Here is a 25,194-nt window from a genome sequence, read left to right on the forward strand (position 1 = left end):
AAAAATGTTCATGGAATTCGTCTCAAATCAAATCCTACCTAACCAATGTATTTAAAAATTCATCTATTAAAATTACTTGAATTTAAGTGCAATTCTAGATGTTTGTTTTTCAGTAAACTTAGTTTCCTGCTATGATTTCAAAAACAGAAATTTGGCACAAAGGTGAATTAATAATTGCAAAATTGAGCAGCGCTATATTCATGTTTATTAATCGTAAATAGTACATAGATGATATTTGTTTTAAAATTGGAATTTATGTCCTGTTTCTAGATGAAACAAAATTGATAGGGAAAGAGAAATTCTATTTTTTCAATTGTATTACTGTGTACATGTTTACATATCAAACAGTAACTGAGACATAACATTGGGTTCTTACGGTAATCAATTTGTACTAAGCAATATAAAAATATTATTTTGATTAGGATTGCACAAAACAAGATATTTACTGTTCTTGACTGAGCAATTTTTTGAAGAAAAGGGAATTTTGCTGGCAGCAAATCAATTATTACAATGTGAAATTTTTGCCTGATTAAATTTTCCAGCAAATTCAATAAATTAGGGTCCATGCTTACCAAATATTGCGGTTTTAATAAATATCATGTTAAATTGTGAAATATGAAATCTTGCGTGGTACCGTCCATAACTAGTCTATCCTATGCTTCTGTTGAATTTTAATTGCCATTAACATCAAGATGTAATTATCATGTCTTATCCAAAGGTTGATACATCTTGTATCATTGCCTTAGGCTTTTGATTGCCAATTTTTATTTTCAGTTTTCAAAGTGCCTAATTGACTTTACTGTAGTGTAGATCTCATGAATCTTAATTCGAATGAAAAAACAAAACAAAAAAATGATATAAATTTTACACTGAACTTTTTAATGAAAATTGAAAAAACTTCTTGAAAAAAAAAGTTTTCTATTTGACCTCCTGGCCAAATCGAATTAGCTTACTATTTCAAAAGCATTCTGAAATCATATATTTTTGAATATGAAATATTGAAATATTCTAAATTGGTTCATGCTGAACATAAAAATGACACAATCATTGTAAATTGATAGAAATTAATGTTGGTAACACAGGATGTTTGAGATAAACATTATTTTGATTCATATTCTTTTTTTTTTTAATTTTAGTATTTTTTTGTCTGACCATCAGATGTCAAATGTTCCAAATATTACATTTCCAACTGAGACTATTCCAAATTATTTCTAGAATTATATTGAATATAATCAATTTTGAATTGCTTTGATACTTTCTGAACACAACCTGTGTGAGTGAGCTATATAGTTAATAATATAAATTTATTTTACAGCATTACCCAAAAAAATGAAACCTTATGTGAAAAATGAGTTTCTTAATTACTTTTACAAAAATGAAGAAAATGTATTTAACACTTGGATGCTTGAACTTTTTTGTGTGTATAATTGTACCCAAAAGTTTCAGTAATCTAGGACGTTTTGAAAATCAGTTTATGCTCTTTCTAGAATATGTTCCAAATGACTTGTGTTCTGTTCTTTCTTGTATGGTCATTCTGTATTACATTTTCTGTTACATTACTGTTACAAAATTAACAGAGAATTTTGTTAAAACTTTTTCACATGTTTTACAGAATGATGCTGTTTCTGGTATGGTTGATTATCAAAAAGTTCGAAGTATAGCAGAAGCAGAAAAACTGCGCATGAGAAGATGGGTCGTATCATCACTTCTCGACAGTGAGGAAACTTACTTGGAATATTTGAACACTCTCTTGCTTGTAAGTTGATTTCACTTTATTTCACTAATTAAATAGAGAGGCTGTAAATGATAAAATGTTTTATGTACATTGCGTTGAAATGTAAATAGACAAAATGTGAGAGTAAGGGAGAATTGTGTTATTTAATGTAAATAATGTACGACCGCTGGGTTTATTTAAAATTTCAATTGAAAATTGCAAGGCTCACATGCTACGTTATAACATATTTCAAAATGCTTACTTCTAATACCTTCTAATAGAATCTATTTTCCTGAATTAAATATTTCAAATATATTTTGAATATAAATATTCAGTCTGGATTGTAGAGTGTTTTCAAAATTACCAATGAGTAAATTAGTATATTAAATTGATATGGAGATCTCATGAAAGTATACTTATATCAAGTTCATGGTTGACTTATCGACTCTTGAGAGAAAATTGAGTTTTGATAAAAATTTGTGGATTGGGTTGATTTGCAAAACTTTTAAATTGAGAACTGTGTGTTTTAAATGTTGTACACAAACAAAAAGTTTCCCAATTGAATGTAAGAAAATGTAGAAAATCTTCCATTTTTTGGTAAAAAAAATTTAATTGAATCGAATTGTCCTACCAAGTATTGAAGCTTCAACTGCGAATAGTTTACAAACTTTACAAAAGTTTCTACATGCCACTGCGAATAGTTTACAAAATTTTTTCTAAAATTATCTATTGATTTGACGTTTGTTGTATTTGTTTCTTACAATTTAATGCATGACTGAATGAACATCAGTATGCTGCATAATAAGTGAAAGTTATCATATTACATTCTATGTTGAAGTATCAAATATCAAATATTTAGGTTTGCCTTCCAGGAAGAATGCACTAACATTATTTGTATTGAATATTATGATGCCTTATATCATGGCTATAATATACGAATTTTTCCATCAGCCATTGTTTGAGCATTGGGAGTGAGACATTTGAAATTGCTGTGTATTGTGTCATTTTCTCAGTGATTCAAGTTTAGCTGAAGTAAAATTTTGAGAAAATATTTGTATATCTATGAAAATAAGAATTTTTGAAACTCAATTTGATGCAGATAATATTGCACTGACCCACTGTAGTACTGACCAGTTATGGTCAGCAAATTACTATATTTTTTCCCCTCAGAATTTAAAGTAGTTACGGGTATTTGAACTTTTCCATTTATCCATTTTGTTTTAAATAACACCTGACCAGTATTACCATAATACATCTAGAAATTTCTTGTTTAGTCTAATTTACGTAAATCTCTAAGCTTGCCTAGCGGTTTAATTAAGCGTTACACTTAACTACATGGCATATCAAGTTCACATCTCTTGCCCACTATCTCAACCTTGGTGTAATAATATGGGTAGGCAATTCTAAACCAAAAAGATTTCTGTCTTTTCAAAACAAAGTAGTTCATATCAGTTACTACTTATACAGAGTCTTCTTTAGAGCAAACAGCATATAAATGAGTTAACAAAATAAAAATTATGATTCAACAAACATCACATGAATGATCTGTTATTTGTTATAGTACATGAAACCACTGAAAGCAACAATCGGAACATCTATGCCTGTAATGTCAAGTCAAGATTTCAATGTGTTGTTTTATCGAGTGCCGGAATTACACAGTCTTCATGCTGAGTTTTATGAAGGTCTTACTCGAAGACTTAAAGATTGGAATGCTGATACACAGATCGGGGATTTATTTCAGAAGCTGGTAAGTTTAAAATAACACATCTTCTTTCACAAAAATCTTTTTCTCCCCTAATGGGAAATTGTTCTGAATACCCTTATCGGTCATGGGCGCTTTGTGCTAAGATTTAAAGTCCTGTGGGATATAATTATGTGCCATAGGATAGTTCACTAAGTCGCTGGTCAGTTACAGCTTCCTCCTTCCCCATCAAGTTCATGCATCGAATAACTGCCTAACAAACTAATCCCATACCCAACATGGACTGGAAATCGTATGAGAGACCTTGTTACACTATAAGATTCAGTCATCTTATCAGCTTCCTCTAACTCATGATAAATATGAAAAAATCCTATCCTAATCCTAGATTCATTTTATTTTAAATTGTTTGCTGAAATAGAATGATGATTCTTTTTTATTTCTCATTATCATTTATTCAATGCTCTTTTCTTTTCAGTTGAGCAAATTATACTTTTATGAAGACTACGTTAACAATTACAAGAAAGCACAACACACTGCAGAGAAATGTGCTAAAGAAAATAAACAATTTGCTGATATTATTGAGGTGAGCATATGTGAATCTTTGTAAAAGCTTATCTTTAATTTCAACTTAAGCAAATGGCAATGAGAAATATTTTTCTCCTTGAATTTTCTTACAGAGTTTGAAAGTTCAGTCTCGAAAGAAAGAGAAGAAGGAAGATTCTGAATCTATAAGTTTGATTGGTGAGTAAACATTCTATTGAGTGGATTAATTCTTGAGTGGGGTTTACTTTTCTAAGATTTGTTTATTTAATCAACACTGTTAAAATGATCTTTCTTGTAGTTACTAGAAAAATAAATGATCTTTCTTGTAGTTACTAGAAAAATGATTTGTTATTTATGGCATGTTTTGACTCTATGTTATGTTAGGTAGATTTAATGAAGTGGAAAAATAGATGCCAAATAATTCATACCATTCAATCCAGGGGTGATATAAATTACTGCTCTTCCGGTTGAATTTGTCATCTCGTGCATGGAAAAAACCTAATTCATGTCAAAATTATGAATTGAAATTAGAGATATAAATTCATTTTGTAGTTCTATGCAACCTGTTAGTGTATATGTTTCAAAAAAAGGATAAATATATAAACAAACTTTTACATTAGGGTGACTTTTACCCGGCAAGATTCACCATCAATTATGATTGGTTTTTTATTACCTTAAAGCAATTAAAATTGAAATATAAAAAAATTTCTGACTCACTGCAAAAAAATTACTACTAATATACTTAATATTCTTTGACTTCAAAATACGAAAAAAACGATTTTATGTTCACTTGTAATACTCACCAAGTAATGTCACTAAGTTCTAAGATAATCTTCATTGTTTTTGGACAAAGACCCATTTTTCTATAAAATTTGTATTTTGTTTAGAAATTCTTTACAAACCAGCCGAACGAGTGATGAGGAATACTTTAGTTTTGCAAGATATTCTGAAACACACTCCACATAGACACCCGGATTATCATACACTGAGACAGGTAAATCGGCAAAATTCTACTTCCGAAATATATAAAGTAAAAACAAAGTTAAGATTACTGACTGTGTTCATAGTTATTCCCTTCACTAGTCAAGCATAAAAAGGTAGAATTTTTGTCTTGAAGCAAACATATTTGCTTTTCACAAAAATTCTAATCAGTTTGCACAATTTTTGAAAGACTATTTTTTATATTTGACTACTTATACATGCCTAACGACCAAAATAGGGCATAACTAGTGTGTAGTGTAGTTCATCAAGTATTTTGAGTGTATGGTTTCATAACATATTATTAATTGTTTAAAATTAAGAATGAGTTTGAAGTACCAATATCAAGACAAATGAGGCATAAATTGTTTTATTCGATAAAATTTATTATCAATCACTTTATTGCAGAGAAATTAAGGTTCATGTTTTTTTATTATTAGCTTATTCACTCCTTTCGCGCCGATTAAGGAACCACTAATATCTAAGGACTGGAATCTTTTGGTTCTGCATTGTCGACCCATTTTATTTTCACCCTGGATGAGGTGGGGGCATGAGATTTGAACATGATATATGTAATCTGCGATGCTAACACATTTAAGGCCATCGCGTCGCCCTATTACTAGTTTCAGTTTCACATCACTATTGATCAGTTTAGAATTTTCAAAATTGCATAAAAATATCTCAGGATTTGAGACTTCTTTCATGTCTATCCATCGTTCTAAAACTGGCTCATTCATGTCTTTTTCTACTGTTATTAGGTTTTGAAACAAGCACAACACTTCTTGAATCGTATAAATGCATCGGCTTCATCATCGAGGGGGAGAAAGGCTCCGTCATCTGCCTCTCTGGCTGCAGCAAGAACGGCGAACAGAGAACTTGTAAAAGATGGATATTTGGTGGAAATTTCACCTGAAGCTGGAAGTCAAAGAAAACTTCGCCATGTTTTTCTATACAGTGATCTACTATTATGTGCAAAGCAAAAACATGCTGCTGGGTGAGAATTTTTTTTTTCATTTATCAAAATCTATATATTTATTGTTTACATCCCTAATTCATTGCTTTTTTTTTGAATTCAATTTTTGTTCGCAAGTGTGTAATACCCTAACGAGAGTACTAGTGGCCTTGCTCACAACAAGACTTTCATAAATGATTAAGATTTAGGTGTGATAGGCGGTGGTTTTAATAAAATGACTGTTTACTGGACATTAAGCCTCTTGTCGCTATCCATTCTGTACCTGCTAAAATTTATGTGTTTTTCTTATGCCATTTTGCACCATTGTAGCCATTAACTGATTGATTTATGGATAAGTGTTATTTATAAGAATTTGTGTTGAAGAATCTGGATTTGTACACTCATATCTCTAATTGGCATTGTTTTTATTCCATAATGGTTTCTATTATGCTACTATTGCAATAATTGCATTATAACTTTCAGTCCCTTTCAGCTTTGTTTATCAGTATATTAGCTATATAAAATGTTTTTCATTTAGAATGTTTCATCACAAGGAATCATATGAAGCAAAGTGGTACATTCCTCTCGCTGATTTATCGTTCAAACCGACTGATGATTCAGAAGGTATGTTGTTACCTTGATGACAAACTTCCTTGTATATGTTTTTGCTATTATGAAATATGCATTTGAAAAATGTTGGGTGGTCACAGTATTATTGCAGTCCAAAGATAATATTTACTTGAATTAACTTATGCATATTATCATGTTTTGTTTGAATGGAAGATGTAGTAATAATATTATCTTATTCTAATACTATTACTCGTAATATTATTAAAGGTCAGAATGTTATTCTAAATACTTCTGTTTCATAGTTGGCCTACTTTTATTGGATTTTTGTGTAAATGATCGTACATTTTGACAATGACAAAAATACATTTTCAATGCACTTTAAATGCCTTCTGTAAAAATTAATCGTTTTTGAAAAGTTTTTGCTTGCAATGGGGGAACATTTCAATCTATGTGCCCTTTTTCTTTCTTCCAAAATTATATACTTAACTGTAAATATTCTGTTTAAACTCCTTAATGAACTTCATAATCAGAATTTTTGTTTTGTACATCTCGCCATCGAAAATGTTTTTGTAGCAAAACTTTTTTTGAACAGTTTTGAACTGCCATGTCAAAATTCTACATTATGTACTACATTGCTGATTGAAATACCATGTGTCTAACTGTAACTATGACAATTCTCCTTTCTCTTCTTTTCTGTGTTAGTGGATCTGTATACACTTAACGCAAGGATACTATAGCAAGAACCTTATTAACAGCACTTTCACAAAATTTAATGCTGTGAAAGTGTGGTGGAAACTACTCAATAAATAAAATTGAGGTTTCATCAAAATGTAGTTGAATGTTTATAACAATTAGAGTACCGAATTATATTCTATGTTATACAAGACAGAATAAATTTATTGAAAATTTCAGGCGCTTTTGACGTTCCCGAAACAAGTGAAGATGATTTGAGAGACTTAAGTAACCGAGCTATTGGGCTAAAGAAAGAGATTGCTCGTGAAAAGAAACGTCTCGCTGGACGAAAAGGTCAATCTGCAACTGATCAAGAAGGTGGTCAAACACTAACAAGTAAACTATTGGAAAGAACCAGAAAGAAATTGAATGAAGTGGAGGCTCAGATTGTATTGTCTGCACCTAATTTGCCTCTTCGAATTTATCATATGCAAGGAAAGGTATGTGGATAGTCATACATATAATAATATTATAACTTCTGATTAAAGGAATTTGAGCAACATGCAACATCCTAGTACCCTTTGTCTCAGCACAAACTTTTTCTGTTAAATGAAAAACTATTCATTTCTTTCAACTCCTAATTCGTTCATAGATTGGAATTCAGCTCTGTGTGAGCATAACACATTAATTGGAAGTCAGTTTGGCAGTAGTGGTTAGGACATCAATACTTTTGCTTTGTCATGACCTATCAATCATTTCCTTGTTTTGAGTACTGTTTGTATATCACCAACATTGGACATCAGTACAATATCTAAACTTCAGCAATGTTACTTCCTGGTATAAAATACCATTGGTTGTTTAGGCATCTGTTGTATAAATGCATTCTCATTTCTCAGTTTCTGTTCCATTTATTCAACTGTAATTTAGTCTTCATATTCATAGCAGTCCAGCATATAGGTTTAACTATACAATATGTGTCATCCGCTCAATGTACACAAGTCATGAATATTTGGTTGCGACGACACCTGTGTATTTGATATAAAAATAGCTTTGTTCTGGTTGTTTCAAAACATTACACTGGGAATAATTAAACTGTTTGCCAACAAATATTGATTCTCATGTAACAAGGTAATTTGTGAATTTGGTAAATGGTATCATTCACCACTCACCAAATTTTATGTAATACGGTGGATACGGTAAATAGTTGTATTTTTAAACTATCTGTTTGCATATGTCAGTCTGAGTTGCAAATGCATTGTTCAGCAACCTGTTGATTTTTACCTTGTAAGCTTAGGTACAATACTTTCTGTGACTTCAGCAATTGAGCTAGTGTGATTTGTGCAACAACCATTTTCACAATATCACAACCGAGTAACCAAGAATATAGCTTTGTTTTTATTCTCAAATTTGATCATCATCATATATCGGTTTACATATATATATTCCCATGCTATGACATCAAAATGATTCCTCTACAGTTTTCTGGTTTTATCCAAGAACATTTTTACTAATTTAACTTTTTTTTTGGTTGCGCACTTTGGAATCGTCAGGATATCAAGGTATATTATTGAGTGATAGCCCTGAATTTGGAAAAACAATTTTTTTTGCGATTGGTTTAAAATGATGAACTTATGAACAAAACCAACTATTTTGCTTATTGGTCTTAGTTATGAGATGTTTGCGTTTGATTATATTTTTTGCAAATTAGTGATAGGGATATCCATATTATATTGTAATTTTTATAACATACCGGTTAAACCAAAGTCGAGGAGTTTTTCTACTATGAACTGATATCTTTTTCATGATATATTTTTATAAATTCAGAGACAGATCAGTCTCCTCTTTATTTACTGTTGCAAAAATTTCATCCATGATAATTCATGCTCGTGTGGTGTCAAAACTATTATATTTTTATTTTTCAGAGTTATATGTTTCTCATGTCGTCTGATTATGAGAGAGCGGAATGGACGGAAGCAATCATAAAACAACAAGAATCATGTTTCAAAAGTTTCTCATTAACTTCAATAGAGGTTCAAATGCTCTTAGCATCATGTGTGAAATTACGAAAAGTATGTCTTTTTTTAAAGAGAGAGGGGGGGAGATTTTTTAGAGCAATGTCACATGAAATCACTTAGGAGTGAAATAAAATCATCTCTGAGTAAATGGGAGAGCTACTGAAACATTAGGGATTCATGGTTTTGCATTACCTGTCAGCAAATGCGGATTGACGTGAGACCTGAAGCAGTTGAAGTCAATAGGATTAGAAAATGTGCTTATATTAGAATTTATATTGTTGGGATTTGTTTGAAAGACATCAACGAGCTGTTTCTATTCGACAGTCACCAAATCACGCCTTGATCTAGCATACATGTAGTACTGATTTGTTATTATGTGGCAATTTGATTTTAATTCAATCTTTATCAAGCTTTATCCTAAGCCTAAGGCATAGATTTTTATTTTTATATTGTAGGCTAGTTATTGTTTTTTAATCAGAATACATCTTAATTTCTTATCTTACAGGTCAGTACTTTTGGATCAATGTTGATAAAGGATGATGAAGATTTATTATCAGGATATCTAACAGTGACTGTTCATTCTGGAGAAGGTTTTCTTCATGCCTGCAGTAAGATTATTTCAACTCAATTTCCCATTCAGTTGCACAGGATTTTATCGCAATAACATATTGTTGTTTAGGACAGTATTATTTCATGTGTATTGTAAAATGTATACCTGGAATTCTCCGCCCCCCCCCCCCCAAAAAAAAAAATCTTCCGAGGGTTAGATGACTATCCACAGTACCAGTAGCATATGTGAATTACACTGAGGTTTATTATCCAATCATGCAAAAGATTCAAATTCGAATTAATTTCCACTACCTCAGCCATGCCCATCACTCTCGCCAAAATTCCACAAAGGTAGCGTATCAGTATTTTAATCTTCTCATTGTGTGTGCTGAAAAGAGAATTATTTTCCAACAACAACAACAACGAACTAAACAATCCATTTGTCCACTTCTGGTCCAATAATCAAATTTCAGGTTCACTATGATATATTTAAACACTTTCAGTCCTTGTTGAAAATTTAGCTATTCAGCTAATTTTAGATAAAAATTAAGATATTTTATTTTTCACTTTCATTCAGATTCATATTTCTGAAAATTTGATTTATACCTTTTTGCAGATCCATATTGTACTCTTGAAGTTGATTCGTATGGTCATTTCCAAACAAAAGCAAAGACAAGACTTAGTGAAAATACACAGAAACCAGAATGGGAAATGGAATTTGAATTAGAAGTTGATGGAGCTCAAACTTTAAGAATATTAACATATGACAGAGCTCGTGGATCCAATGCAGCATATAATGATGATGTACTCATTGCTAAAGGAAAAGTTTCGGTATGGAATCGTAATATTTATTATAGCAAGGAATGTAAATAACAAATTGAAAATATTCAAAATTGGTTAAATCAGTATGGTGTGTTCTTGATTTTAAGAATGCGAACTTTCAACCTTTCTCTCTTTCACACCTTGGAAAATTTCAAAAGTAAAATACCCTCTCTTCAGTATTTTTCATATTTTCATTTCAAATGCTTATGCTATGATTCATTAAAAGAATTAAATTAAAAGAAAGATTTTGGTTGTGGAATTTGGATGTATCAGTCTAAAATTGATTTCGTTTAAGCTCAAATTCCTGCAACTATTCATTCAACAAAACATTATATATTTTATAATACCTTACGGACAATTTTAACCAGTAATAGAGAAAACAATAAATTTCTTATCTACAAAATTTATCTCTGTGGAGAGTCAAAATTTGCCTTTGGTTTAGGAACCTCTGTTTTATACATATATTGTTAAATTTTCTGCATTATCAAATTCAATCTCTTTGAAAATATATTTTTTTGTGTGATTTTTTTTTCACAAAAATCGTGAATCGTTTCTGGTCATTCCTTCCTACAGCTAAGCGTTTTCTCATGAAGCCACTCTTGTACCTCTTTTATTTTGCTGAGAATGCTAACAAGGCACAATTCATAACTTTTGACCAGGACTTTTGAGAAGCATTATAACTCTAATTGATTTTAAAATGTTTTCATTCATATTCACAGTTAGTTCAAGGTTCTCTTCGCAACCATGAATGGGTCAAGGAAACAGTTTTGATGAACGAAATAGAAATCAAAATTTCGGCCAAATTCACACCGAGAGAACAGAGTTTACGACGACTGCCTTCACAAAAATCCAACGGAGTGTTTGGTGTTAAAATTGGAAAAGTTACCAAGTATGTATTACACACGGTACTCCCATAGTATGTGTACCAAGTTAGGGTTAGGCCATAATTTTATTCCGATTTTCCTCATTCTAATTCTATTACAAGTTCGAGGTCTGTCTGTGTTAGCCAAGTGAATATACACTCTGCCCATAGTCTCCGTCCCTTTACACAACTTGATGTAAAGTAGGCTAACAAAATTAGTTACCTTCATATTTGTACTATACTACACACTGTATGCTTATTGGACACGAAGTAGCCTATGGATTGTTTTGTTATTATTAAAATCGCTTTTCTCTTTAAATACTTCAATTGCTTTGAAATTTTCAGTGTTTAGCGATTGTTGTTCTTGCCAAAACTTTTGTGGGCTCTGTGGGATTTGTTTTTCGTATGTGATCACATCATCGAAATAAAAAAGTCTCACTCACTCACTCAAAAATTAGTTTGTTGTTGTTTTATATTTGCACTGCTTTTATAATTGTTATTTTGCACACAGTAGACTTAAATATGTGCGCTGAGAAAGTGAATAATTATCACATGTTCTGTCTATATCACTTCACCTAGACTTCTTCATGACCACTGCCTGCAAACTTTGAAATATTAAATTGCGATACTGGTACTCATCAACTAGTTTTGTTTATTCTTTTATCCTCCCTTCCTCATTTTGTAGGAGAGAGCATAACCATTTCCCCCACATTGTAAAAATGTGTGTACAAGAAATTGAAAGTAGAGGAATGGATGAAGTTGGAATATACAGAGTATCAGGTGTTGCTTCGGAAGTCAAAGACTTGAAAGCTTATTTTGATACAAGTAAGATAATCCTAATAACAGATTTCGCTTTTTTTGATATCAATAACACTGCAGTCTCTAAAATCAGACTAGCAGACTGTATATTTCTTTTGAGAAAAATAATTTTACCTCTCAGAATACATAGTAAAGTTCTGAAGTTAGTGTCATGATCAACCGTGTTCAAAATGAATCGAATATTTGAATCCAATATAAATTGATTACTGTAAATTCTTGATTTTAAATATAATTTGGAATAGTTTATTTCTGAAAATTTTAATTGAGCAATTCAGGTTGGACTGTATGATAAATAAACATTTGAAGCTGTAAATAATTGACCCGATTAAATCATTTTCCATATTAGGTTTCCCTGCGTTTTCAATTTCATTGAATATACGGGTATGTTTACTACATCGTTTTGCTTGTTAAAAATGTCACAATTTATTTTTATTTTAATACTATTTTATAGCATATTCCTAATAGTAGCTTATTCAATTTGACCATTCCTGTCTATTTCACAAAATTTATCACTTTAATCCTTGACTTCTCTCATGTTCTGACCTGTGATTTGAAGTTCTTTCTTGGACTTAGACCTAATTAGTGAAATATAGCCAATGTACTGAAATATTTCAGTAGTAAGTGGGAATTATCAAAAGCAGACAATTAAACCTTACAGAAAATATTGTGATCAACTTTTATTTATGAAACCACAGTTTCAGTGAACCAAAATATTCAAAACATTGATGAATTTCATTTCAATCTCTTTTATAATTGTATTCTATTCATATTCCTCATCATGGCTCTGAAAAAAAAAATTCAGAAGGTACAACGTAAATGTGCACTCTATTATGTGATGTAATATTATCCCATGCTTTGTTTTAGATCGCAAAGATGTCTCTCTTCTGCTCAGTAATGTCGATATAAATGCAGTAGCTGGATGCTTGAAACTTTACTTCAGAGAATTGCCTGAACCTTTGTTTACAAATGCAAAATACAGTGACTTCGTTGAAGCAGTAGGACTGGCGGATCCTGAGACCAAACATAATACAATATGGAGATTATTGGCAGATCTTCCACCAGCTAATTATCACACGCTGATTTATTTAAGACAACATTTGCTAAGGTAAGCATAGCCAAGTTATATGTATGTGTTGGCCAGGAATGATATACTAAAATTTAAACTTGGGTAAATCTGATTGGAGCAATATTTTCGTATATATATGCCCAATAAACTTCACTCCATTCTGAAGAAAAAATCCAAGAGTATTTCCTGTATGGTGTGCTTCAATAAAATGGCTATCTTATGTCTTACTTTACCAGCTTCATACCCATCATAAAATAAGATTAATTAAATGTTGTCATTATGTTGATTTTCACACAGTTTTGTATAAACAAAACGAACTTTCTAATTCTCATATTTCTCCAATCATACATCACTCTTGGCTGATGTTTCTTGAATAAAAATTTTCATCTAGGTAGACAGTCTAACCTACTCCATTGATAATTGTGTCAATTAACTGATTGAGCTTGCTGCAGGGCTCATTCCCTTTTTTACACTGATATATAAATTAGAAAAGTTGAGGTCTAGCATTGGCAAGTCCTTTTTTCAGTCTTATGCCCAACATCTCTGACAGAATTTGCAAAATTGAGAAATCACAAACGAAAAGTACTTACATTCATGTTACCTCATATTTGCATGGGGGTGTTTGTACAAAGACTTGGGATAGAAGTGTGAAAACAAATTGGTTTTATTGTACCAAATGTCTGCTAATTTCAATATACTGAAATAATTGAAACATTTCTATAATTTACAGAGTTGCAGAAAATGATTCTGTAAATAAGATGACTCTCCATAATCTCGCCACTGTTTTTGGACCAACATTGTTGAGACCTGCAGAAGATCCAACTAAAACTGATACAAAAAATTCAGATGTTCTTATGCTCAGTGCATTAAGAATGGATGTACATTATCAGGTATGCATTGATCAGAATTTTATAACCAGACTCAAACAATTGGTTGTTTCTAACATTACTGGGATTTTCTACCTGGTTTGTCCATGGGTTCCTTTTTAAGTGGGTGTTTGTATGGTACTGAGATTTACCCTAATCTTTTAAGTAACCAAAGTATGAATTTATATCTGCCCTAGAGTGCAATGAAATAATAAGAGACAAAAAAGGCGAGAAATTTGTTTTTTTGGCATGAATATTTATCTCAAAGCAGCTAGATCCCATATTACGAGACTCATGACTGTATAGCTGCTGTTCAGCGAGAGCAAATGAAAGGCATTTTGCAACTGCTGTATAACAGCCCAGGCGGTAGTTTTGGTCATGTCTAATTTTCCCAGTTTGTCTCTTTTAATAGGCCTGGGTGGTGTTACGGAAAACCCTGGTAGTGGTCATACAGATGGCCATGCATTTCCCATATTTAAATTTCATTTTCAATGATCTATCATGTATCATGTATATAAAATAAAACACAGTATATAAAACTAGTATATAAAAGTTTCCTTTTGTAGAATTGACTGACTTCAAAATGACAGTTGGGGCTTCTAGCTTTAATAAAAATCATTGTTACTGTTTAAGTCTGTTTTATTTTGATTTATCCAGCAATTCTATGTTGATCTTTATATCTGAAGAATTTGATTGACATCAATTTATCTTCAAGATTTAATTTCAAGTTATGTAATCTTGCCATAATTTCTATTGTTAATTCTTGATGGAGTTTTCTGGTCGTCATGCTGTGGTAAAAAAAAATTCCCTTTTATTTATTTCAGGTCGGAGTCTTGCTATATTGCCTTGAGTTACCAAAGATGCCGGAACTTGGAGCGACAACTACTGGCTCAAAGTTGGTTTCCAATTCTACAGATAATGAAGGAAGACAATCGCCAACCACTGTACCAAAATCTGTTGTTGGTACTTCATCGAGTATGAGAAGTACTCGAGCACCTGATAATGTGTATGTGAGCACTGATAATGATGGCAAAATACCACGGCAAGTCAGTTTTGGATCGAAACCACCGATTAAATCTAGGCAGTCAGTGACGAGGTCCATTACAATGGATGATGCCAGCTTAAACAAGGGCGATTCTGTTAAAGTGGCACGACCTGAAAAACCAATAAAACGAAGCACTGGTATGCCTTCTACCCCTGCATCTCAGCTTAGAGAGCGTTATCATGCTTACGAGGAAGTTGACATTGTACCACTCAGTAAAAGCCCCACTCGAACAACAGCACCACAATCACTTATACCTAGTACAAGCCAACAAAACTCAAGTAACAATAACAGTGTAAAAGTGGATAAAAGGAAAAGCCAATTTGGTGGTAAAGCCGTCGCCCCTCCACGGGTTCCTCCTAATAAACCTAAGCCAGCCCCAAGAAAACCATCTGTCAAAAAGCAGCAAACTGTTGTTACAGACTTGTAGAAAACTTCACATGATACGCATTCTATGCGAGAATGCAGCGTGACGTGACATACATATGGCTGTGTTGCATGGCTCAGCAATGCATGGGAAAATTGATCTTGAACTGATTTTTCTAGTATTTTTATGCATTGAATTAGCAGTGAATGTGTTACATATACAACAGTGATACCATGGTCCAGTTTTAAGGACCAACAAATTTCACTAAGCTATTTTTAAAAAAAATATTGTCGTTCTCTTATTTTATTTTTTACTCACCCAATAAATAACAAAATGCTTCATGATGATAATGAATATACCAGAGCTTTTTTTCATTCATTGCGCATTTTTTTTATCCGAATAAGTCTGCCTTTTAGTTTGTCACAGCATTCAGTGGAGGACATGTTCCTTTTTCATTTAGCAATTTGTCAGACGACAAATTGATACTTGTGTTATTGACAGCTTCATTTTATTCTTTCTATTGATTTTTTTATAGTTTAAACTTCTGTCCATTTTTCATTTTCAATACGGAACAAATCAGTGAGGATCAACAGAAACTTTAGCATATATTATCTGCATATCTACATGGTGACAAATATGAAATGTTCCCATTTTAATTCTGATGAATTTTATGCATTCCACCACATCACCAATCGGGACAAATCTCTAGGGGGAAAATAAAAGTGCTGCAAAATTGGTATACGTATAAATAAAAATAGGCACAAATACACTGCCCATATAGGATAGGATCTCGGCATCTACACCATGATTTGTTGAGGTCCATGGTATTCTGAAATCTGCCCTAAAAAATTATCTAATCTATATGCTTGAAATTTACAATTCAGGCAAAATTTTACTCCATAGAAAACTACAAAAAATAGTTTTAATTTCCTGAATCTTTATTGTAGTATATCTAGCTCAAATTCCCACAATTTCCGCTAAAAAGATTGTACTTTCCAACCTTTTTCTCACACACCCTTGTACTTGATGTTATTTATGCATAGTAATATTGCACTGCATGATTGCAGTGATATTTTGGTTTCTTGTATTGTTGTAAGTAAAGGTACTTGTCTCTGTTTCATGATTTGCACCAGCTCATCGGTATGATAAAATTTTTTGGACTACCTGATTCTAGTTTTTTTTTATTATCTGCAGTTTTATATTTTTTCCAGTTGTTATGTGCGCTTAACTACTGGAATTTATAAAGAAGATGATGTTGTTAAAAAAATAAATGTATGTGGGGATCAACAAGATACTTGATCGCACAGTTCATATTTTTTGTGCAATATAATCTCATGTATCAAATACTTGGTATGTTTGTTGAAAGTTAAATTCAGTTGCGAGCCTGAAGGTGAATTTCCGGTGTTGTCTTGCCTTTTTTTTGATCTTTAAATTTTTTTATATTTTTTATTTTACATCTATTTTTTATTCTACATTTGAGTAAACAGAATAGTAGAAACACAATGAGACAGACATCAACTTGGTAGATCAGTTTTATTCGCAGGTTACATACAAATAGATAGAAAGATATGTCATTACTCATTATTACTTAGTCATAAAAATTCATGCGGAAATGAGGCATGATTCATCACTTAGTACAGCGTGTATGTATAATAGAAATTCATGCGGAAATGAGGCCTTCATCACTCAGTACGTACGTACAGCGTGTATGTATAATAGAAATTCATGCGGAAATGAGGCCTTCATCACTTAGTGCGTACGTACAACGTGTATGTAACTTTTTTTTATACAGGAGGGTCAGGAGCCCAGATATGATACAGATACAGCGGGCCACACCTTAATTTATAGGTTTTCTAGTAGCCGTGCTCGTTATAGATCTTAGGACATGCGTTGCTCGCTTCGCACTTGCCAGCTATTGGGGGTCTTTGTAACATCATAGATAATTGGATTCAGGTATAGGCTTCACAAAAAGATTAGAATTACCCACACGTACCAGATACAAAACCCGTTTCGTGGGCCACCCACAACTCAAAATTGGCACTTCTCGCGGGCTGCACAATTTTTCCCTTTGGGCCGCAGATTGCACACCCCTGCTCCACAACAACACTATGCATATATATGTACAACGGTAGTGCCTGAAATGCGAAGTGAAAATATCCTGGATTTCCACCTTACCAGAAACAAACTGCGACAGATCAGATCGTAATAGAAGATACATTGGTATCATTCAGAAATAGCTCTTATAACATCTTCACTTAAAGTCATATGAGGTGTTTGACCGTAGTTACTCATAAGTTTCATTTTTAAATCAGTATATTTGATTTTCCATCTGTTTCCGTCGCTGACATCTCTTACAAGTCCGAAGCATTGTTCAAAAACTCCCATAAGTATCTGTCTATCGGGTGAGTTACAAGTCTCGTTGAGTTTATGCAAAGTTCCACACACAGCAACTTTTGCGAGACCATGTGGACTGATTGTTCCTCTATATCCTTCAGGAGTTGTATTCGGATTCAACACTGCATTGTCCTATAATAAGAAAAAATGTTTTCCTCTATGATTTTGGTAATTGCTACACATATTCGTTATACTCCCAACACATACATCACGGAAATTAGAGATCATATAGCACTAAAATACCATAACAGCTTGTTCAGTTGTTTCCTTAACCACAAGTACTCAGTGGGTGTTAACTATTGACTGATTTTACAAAGAAGAGGCTGTGAAATCTAGGTAGGTAATTATTACCAGACTACTGATCTTGATGTTTTTTCCATAATCATTTTTTCATTATTGGATAAAAATGGTAAATCATCAAAATCTTGTATTTATCTCAATGATAAAATGCCCATTTTCTCATGAAATCTTATTTTTAGCAATCTAATTCAGCACTATTTCGCAGATAAAATGATAAACAATCTTACAAGGAAAGATTTGTTCTTGTTGGGAAATAAGTAGTTATATCATTTACCTTCATAACTAATGAGGCAAGTTTTTCTTGTGCTGCCTGAGCACCAATAAACTTTTCTTCATGTTGATTATTGCCTTCTCTAATCACAGTGAGTACAAGTACAGCATCAGGACAGAAATTCTGTGCTCCCCAACCTGGTGACTGGTTATCTGAAATATCAAAGTTCTTATTTGGGGATCAGAAGAACATAGGCTTAATCGAATAGACCAGTGGTCGACAAACTGTGACACACGAATATGTAAGTTCTAACAATGAATGTTGAACGGCATTAGTTTTGTAGTAATTTGAGTGAGCGAAAGCACATGTCAGTTGTATGTGTCATTTACTTGACAAACATGAAACGTTGCGGGAGCGCAATAATATGAAGTTTAAAGTAGTAATTGTTTATCGGTGGAAATTTAATTGGGTGCGTAATGTTCGCCAACCACTGATTTGACTATTAAAAATAAAGCTAGTTATATAATAAAGCCTCAAAAACAAATGAAGGTCTACCCAATAACCGGTAATTCAATTCCATATTCTCAAATTTGCAGTTACAATGTGATTTATTCAAGTCTGTTCAACTTTTGCTACTACCGTAATTGGAATCATTCAGATATAACTGATTTTACATAAGACTGCTGAGCGAGATCAAAGCATACCAAACTTACAAAACCTACCGTAATTTGTTCATTTTCCCTAATTGTCAAAGGTAATCATTGCAAGTAGTGGATACTAGTGACATATTTATCAAAACATGAGAATCATGGTTTTATTGATCAAGTAACAAACTAACAATATAAACGTAAGGAAAATCATACTTTTGATATTATTAAGCATTGGATAAAACCATAATATAAATTCTTTTGCCAACTGTTGACCGGTGTCTAATCCATCACCAACGGAAGAAGCTGACACAACATTCAATACATTTTTCTCCTCATGATGTATAAACGTGTTATAATTAATCGTAATTTGTTGAGAAGTTTGGCCCTGAAATTCATGTGGATTAATATATGAGTGGTAGTTATGAGTGAAAATGCACGAAGAATTTAGGATATATAAAATACAAAATTTCTGATATTCGATATGACTATTTCAACAATCCAGATTAGCACTATTCAGATCCAGCACTATTCTTTTATCCTTCTCCAGACAGTTGGGAAGCAATTACTCACCAGTGGGGAAACTCTGGAATAAACAGAGTGATGTGGGGAAATAGAACATGCGATCAGCAGCGGGGCATAACAGAATATTACTAACTTATATTTTGCTAAAATATTTTCTACTTCTGGTATCAATTCTTCAGTTTTGTAAGATTTTGTAGTTGGAATATTGATATACTGTAGCCATAGAGCAGATATCCTTGATAGTTCCTTTCGATTTTCCAGTGATTTTTATTATCTTTCATTCAATCTAACCTGTGTTGAGTGTGATGACAAATGTTTATTCCTTTCAACAACACCCTTACTCCAAAAATCAATTATCACACTGACAAGTTCAATTTTTGTGCATTTTGGATTAATTCCGCCAACATTCTTCGAATGCAAATATTGAAATAAAATTTCATGTTTCAGCTTCTTACGATTTAGCAATTCTTCAACAGTTTTGGAATATGTCAAAATCGCAACAATGGCTTCTGAAAGATAAAATTGTAAATAAGATATTGTAATCCATTAACTTATTCATAAATGGACAGAATCTTTCCAGTTTGGTATAGCATAACAAGCTCAAAACATCATGGGGTTGGAACATGGAATTTTTAACCCACAAAGAAAGCATATACCGTATATTTAATATGTATAGAGACATCTCGAGAGTAACAGTGACATATTTAAATTTTCAAAGATGACAGAATACACATTAACTGCTGAATTTGGAAACACACAAAGTTATTTTTGATTATTATGTGAAAAAACCCATATAAATAACTTAGTCTTTTTTGGCATGATTTGACGTAATAATCTGTGGATAATGTGCTTTGGTGAGATTATTTTGAATGTATTGCTATAATGATTTCAGAATATCTATGCCAATGCAAACCAGTGTACTTTCCTGTTTGGCAAGCTGTTAGTGTTTAGTTTTGAACTCAGTAATGGTTTCATGCAACTGCATTATTATTAGCAGAATTGGATTCCGATTACAAAATAATGACTGAATCGAAACAATCACAACTCGAAAAAGTTGAAACAAATGTAAAATGAATACCTTCTGTGTTAGTAGACGCAATAAGCTTGTTGGTGACTGTATCACACAGACCAATCAATTCATGTTGTGGAAGCATTCGTAATAATTCCACACATCCTTGTTTTTGCCTTCCTGTGATCATTTTCTGTTCACAAATCCTTCAATATTTCATCATATAAATACCCCTGTTTGAATTTAAAGCCGGACTGGAAATTAAAATGACCCACAAATAATAGAATCAAGCACTTGCAGACTTGGATAAGGCAATAATAAAGCGCGGCGGTGTGGCTCATCGTGTTAGAAATACGCTCGCCACCGCACCTCTGATTACTTTGCGTGGGTTCGCAGTTCGAATCCCATGCGGGATGGTTATGTGCGAGAGGATTGTTGGACTCCTCGCCGCCATAGGGTGGTTCACGTAACTTACCACTGGTCGGTTACGGCTTCCTACCATCATGTCCATGCTTCCGAAAACAAATACCTAACTAATTCCTTACCCGACATGCTGACATGGAATGGTAACGGGACGAGAGGCCGTGGTTCGCCATATGGTTAAGCCGGCTTATCGACTTTCCTTCTCCCCCGGGATAAATATGTAAATCCTTATCCCAATACTGTAATACCTGAATTAGTGAATACCGGTACCGGTAATGTACCGTAATAGAAATCTCATCTGAACTACGGTAGGTATACCGGTACAACATATGCGTCATAAGCTATAACAGATATTTTTACTGTACTTATAGCTGCTAGAACTGATATAGACTATAAACAAATGTGCATTTAATACATGTGCATATATCAGTATCTATTGATACTTAAATTATGAAGAAATCAAATTTCACTTTTTCCAAGTTTAAAAATCAAGTATGTACCGGTAGTTACACGATTCCCGACGAGCAGAAAAATCTAATTCACACCACTGCTATAAAACTTTAATCTAGTTTTATCTAATAATTATTTGTTGTTTAAAATAACACAAAATTCTATTTCATACGTATTTCAGTTGCAATGGCTCCAACTTTTTCAACTGATTTGTGACTGTATCACGAATATTTCTGGCAACCATTTGTACAAGTATATTTTCAGGGGAAGTCCCGATTGTCACAAAGTAAACAAAAATGTCCTGACTAAGCTCGCAGTCACGCGCACATCATCGCTTACTGACATTTGCAGATTTGGGCTCGCATAGGTATTTCAGTGCCTTACGTACCGCATAAGAAAGAGATAACTACGGGAAAACATATGGAAATAATATGGCATCCAAAACTGAACTGACGTATCGATTGCTAACAGACGAAGACTTGGATAGAGTAATAAAATTCATACAAACACATTTCATTCCCTTCGAACCTTTGAGCGCTGCTGCAAATGTCAAAGCAGAAGAAGAAAAGGAATTTCCCCACATTTTAATCAAGGTTTGAATATCACTTTTTCAACAAAATTTTAATAGCCATTTACAGTTGAATTACTTTGAGTTAATAATAGCAATTTTGCAACCTCACATTTCTGTTCTGACATTTTTGTGTGCTCGAATAAATAGCCTCTTATTTTAACTATCTCAGGTATCGTTAACATACCATCATTTGCAAATAGAACTGTTTTGTGTAGCTTGCTGCAGTGAGTCTAATAGGTAATTACCAACAGAAATTTCTGAAGACTTAATTTGAAGTGTTTTTGTATTTAGCAAAATTCAGGAAAAAAAATCTTGGACCTTTCAAGATAACACATGGATGGTTACGATACTTATTCACAGAAATTAATGTTTTGTAATAAAAAAAAGTCTCAGAATATGAACTCAACCAACTCTGTCTTACAAAAAAGCCGTGAAATTTGCAATCAGAATCCAAAAATCAGGATAGAACTTTTGACCATTAGAATTATATTTTTAATGAACAAATTATGTATATCAACCCATGGTGAGCTTTAGTCATGGTGAGCTAATGGTGGTCTTGTATAATTTGTAAATTTTAGAAATTCATTGACCAGTTGACTCATCTTGTCACAGAATTCACTTTGGCAGGCTGCCAGCATTGGGGCGTTTGATAATTCTACTGGTGAACTATGTGCTGTTCGAGTCAATAGTCTTGGAAAGAACAATGATCGACTTGTGCCAGAAGACGAAAGCATGTCGACTGCTAAAATGCATAAAGTCCAACGTGTATGATTATTGATTGGTATTGTCCAACTTTAAATTTGTCTGATTTGTTTATGTTAAGCCAAGCCTAGCAATGTTTTAATCATTGAACATTATTTTTTACCAAGTTGTTTTGGAGGTATATGTATAAGTAAACATTATATTGATGGCAATATAGAATGATTTACTTTATAAACAGCTTATACCTTTGTGATATTTACATTGACTTTTATGTTTAGATTTTAAGAGCTATCAAAGGAGGCATGTTGAAAAATGTAGTCGGAACTGAAAATTACATGGAACATATATTCGTATCTGTCAACCAAGCCTATGCAAAAAGAGGAATAGCAACAGAATTGTACAGAAGGTAAGCAAGTTGTTTGGGAATGATCCTGCTAGTATCATTTTTGTGAAATTTAATTAATAAAATAACACTAATATAAACACTATCAGGTTGAACAATGATATTGTATAAAATACGGCTTCAAGTTGATTCAATCTACCGGAAGAGAATCAACATCTGGTATAACTAATTTTTCGACATTTATTCTCCTTTGCAATTTTCCTCAATTAGGTCTGAATTACTAGCTAATCAACATGGATGCAAGAAACTCATTGCAATTTGCTCAAACAGCTATACGAGACGTAGCACAGAAAAAATTGGGTACAAGTTAATCAATGAGATCAAGTATGATAATTATATTGATGAGGTAACTGGTGAGAAGCCTTTTGCCAACATGAAAACACCTCATTCGACAATATCTCTTGTTGTAAAAACACTGTAATTAATGTAATATTAATGGTAGGCTATATATCAAATTAATTTAAACTAATAATTTTTACTAGCAAAGCAACTGAAGCTGATTTGTGGTTGTGTGAACTCAACATGTTTAATCAATACATTTGAATCTGTAAGCAACATCAGAATAATAATACAACTTATAATTAATACCAGGTCCGCTGTATGAACAATTGTAAAGCACTGTATCATAATATTTCAATGTATGCAGAGTAGTAAATCGAACTTCCTTGGTTTTGGTGACCACATATTTACTTTCATACCACGTGCATATTTTCACTTTAATGTAGCAAAGTTTCACTTCTTCCATTTCATATTCACATTTTGATATTGTGCTTGCGATATTTTATTGCGTTTCTTCAGAATTACAAATTTATTTAACTACCTAATTTATTTACATGATTGCGATATCTATTGCACTGTATTCTTGATTCCCGTTTTCATCATAATATTGCTTGATTTTTGCGATGATCTTCAGCTTTACCTATCATATTATAATTTAATCATTTATATATAGTATTTTAACACATTTAATAACAAATAAATAAACCTAATAATATTAAACTAAAATGCTAAGTGTCGGCACAAAATTAGTGTGATGGGGTTGAGGAACATTAGTGTTATAATCAATATATGTGTTGAAAATGCAGCTCTTACCGCACTTTTCACCATACTGCTTTCGTATATATATGTTCCGACAGGTTCGGCCCAATATTCTTGAGTAGGTGGGTGCATGATATTGGGATAGGATTTACATATATTTATCACGTTTTAAAGCTTTTTTATAGTAGATTTTGCGCGCTCTTTTGAATAGTTAGTTAACCCATGCAATTCCGCTGAGCATATTCCCTAAATTTCAGTTCTATCGATCAATCCAACAATCATATATTTTTGCTCCTCTGCACCACACACGACAACACCTAACACAAAAAATTCAAACAAGTGAACAAGGGGCAGAAAAAACAAGGAAGGATGAGCATAACCTAAAATAAGGTTGAAAACGTACATGGATACGCGCTTACCCACCTGGAAGAAAAACAACAACAAATGGAGTGGAACATATTTGTATTTGGATTAACAGGGCAGCGGAATAGTGGCCCTTTAAGGCACCCGATTGACGGGAAAATTCACACTACCACATTAAATTTAAACATATAAAAACAACAACAAAAGGAGTGAAACATATTGGTATCAAGATTAACAGGGGCAGCGGAATAGTGGCCATTTGGGGCACCTTGCTTTTACTGGCCCGATTGGAAGGAGGATTCTCAATATGACGATAAATGCATTCATTTTATTAACTACGTAAGCACGCCCCGGATGCTGGTATGAAATACTATACAACATCGCCCCTCGCAAATAACGCTACTTAAATTCCCCAGCTTGCATCGAATTCATTGCATACCGTGGCTGGGCTAGCTACAAAATCCAGCGGCGATCTAACCGTATCTGTGTCTGGTGCATGAAGAACCTCTTGTACTTGTAGATAAATGAACAAGATAAGTAATTGCTATAAAAATGACAACGCACATGCAAATAATTGCGCGAGTATCGTATTTCCCAAATAGATGCATTTAGCGCAATG

At 32.8% G+C, this 25,194-nt stretch overlaps 3 protein-coding genes across 5 annotated transcripts in view; 2 read left to right on the top strand and 1 right to left on the bottom strand.

Annotated features, from left to right (window-relative positions):
- LOC120341993 (active breakpoint cluster region-related protein-like) overlaps positions 1-16,883 on the top strand; it is a 29,137-nt gene extending 12,254 nt beyond the window's left edge. For all 3 annotated transcript variants that reach the window (XM_039410619.2, XM_039410620.2, XM_078110686.1), the window contains 16 exons: positions 1,613-1,756; positions 3,276-3,461; positions 3,892-3,999; positions 4,094-4,157; positions 4,847-4,953; positions 5,696-5,931; positions 6,428-6,513; positions 7,372-7,631; positions 9,054-9,200; positions 9,652-9,754; positions 10,312-10,526; positions 11,237-11,406; positions 12,065-12,204; positions 13,063-13,303; positions 13,995-14,154; positions 14,955-16,883. In XM_039410619.2, coding sequence (XP_039266553.2) covers positions 1,613-1,756; positions 3,276-3,461; positions 3,892-3,999; positions 4,094-4,157; positions 4,847-4,953; positions 5,696-5,931; positions 6,428-6,513; positions 7,372-7,631; positions 9,054-9,200; positions 9,652-9,754; positions 10,312-10,526; positions 11,237-11,406; positions 12,065-12,204; positions 13,063-13,303; positions 13,995-14,154; positions 14,955-15,602 — 3,015 coding nt within the window. In that variant the 3' untranslated portion in view covers positions 15,603-16,883. The remainder of the gene's footprint in view (positions 1-1,612; positions 1,757-3,275; positions 3,462-3,891; positions 4,000-4,093; positions 4,158-4,846; positions 4,954-5,695; positions 5,932-6,427; positions 6,514-7,371; positions 7,632-9,053; positions 9,201-9,651; positions 9,755-10,311; positions 10,527-11,236; positions 11,407-12,064; positions 12,205-13,062; positions 13,304-13,994; positions 14,155-14,954) is intronic.
- Positions 16,677-20,957, bottom strand: LOC120342000 (uncharacterized protein C3orf38 homolog). Its single transcript, XM_039410638.2, has 5 exons — positions 20,695-20,957; positions 19,908-20,125; positions 19,308-19,479; positions 18,508-18,656; positions 16,677-18,065 (listed from the first exon to the last, which is right to left on the bottom strand). The coding sequence occupies exons 1-5, from the start codon at positions 20,813-20,815 to the stop codon at positions 17,763-17,765; spliced, it is 963 nt and encodes a 320-aa protein (XP_039266572.2). The 5' UTR covers positions 20,816-20,957; the 3' UTR covers positions 16,677-17,762.
- Positions 20,958-21,776: 819 nt separating this feature from the next.
- LOC120342002 (arylalkylamine N-acetyltransferase 1-like) lies at positions 21,777-24,207 on the top strand. The gene is made up of 4 exons (XM_039410641.2): positions 21,777-22,091; positions 22,682-22,834; positions 23,050-23,177; positions 23,385-24,207. The coding sequence occupies exons 1-4, from the start codon at positions 21,930-21,932 to the stop codon at positions 23,593-23,595; spliced, it is 654 nt and encodes a 217-aa protein (XP_039266575.2). The 5' UTR covers positions 21,777-21,929; the 3' UTR covers positions 23,596-24,207.
- The last annotated feature ends 987 nt before the right edge of the window (positions 24,208-25,194 follow it).

The sequence above is a fragment of the Styela clava genome, chromosome 3 (assembly GCF_964204865.1).
Source record: "Styela clava chromosome 3, kaStyClav1.hap1.2, whole genome shotgun sequence".
Classification (NCBI taxonomy): Eukaryota; Metazoa; Chordata; class Ascidiacea; order Stolidobranchia; family Styelidae; genus Styela; species Styela clava.

Excerpts from the sequence above, each read along its gene's own strand:
- LOC120342002 (XM_039410641.2), top strand. The coding sequence starts at position 21,930 with ATGGCATCCAAAACTGAACTGACGTATCGATTGCTAACAGACGAAGAC. Across the intron at positions 22,092-22,681 it reads TTCCCCACATTTTAATCAAG|AATTCACTTTGGCAGGCTGC; the intron begins GTTTGAATATCA and ends ATCTTGTCACAG. Across the intron at positions 23,178-23,384 it reads GCAACAGAATTGTACAGAAG|GTCTGAATTACTAGCTAATC; the intron begins GTAAGCAAGTTG and ends TTCCTCAATTAG.
- LOC120342000 (XM_039410638.2), bottom strand. The coding sequence starts at position 20,815 with ATGATCACAGGAAGGCAAAAACAAGGATGTGTGGAATTATTACGAATG. Across the intron at positions 19,480-19,907 it reads TGTCATCACACTCAACACAG|GGCCAAACTTCTCAACAAAT; the intron begins GTTAGATTGAAT and ends CATGAATTTCAG. Across the intron at positions 18,657-19,307 it reads AATGCTTAATAATATCAAAA|ATAACCAGTCACCAGGTTGG; the intron begins GTATGATTTTCC and ends TTGATATTTCAG.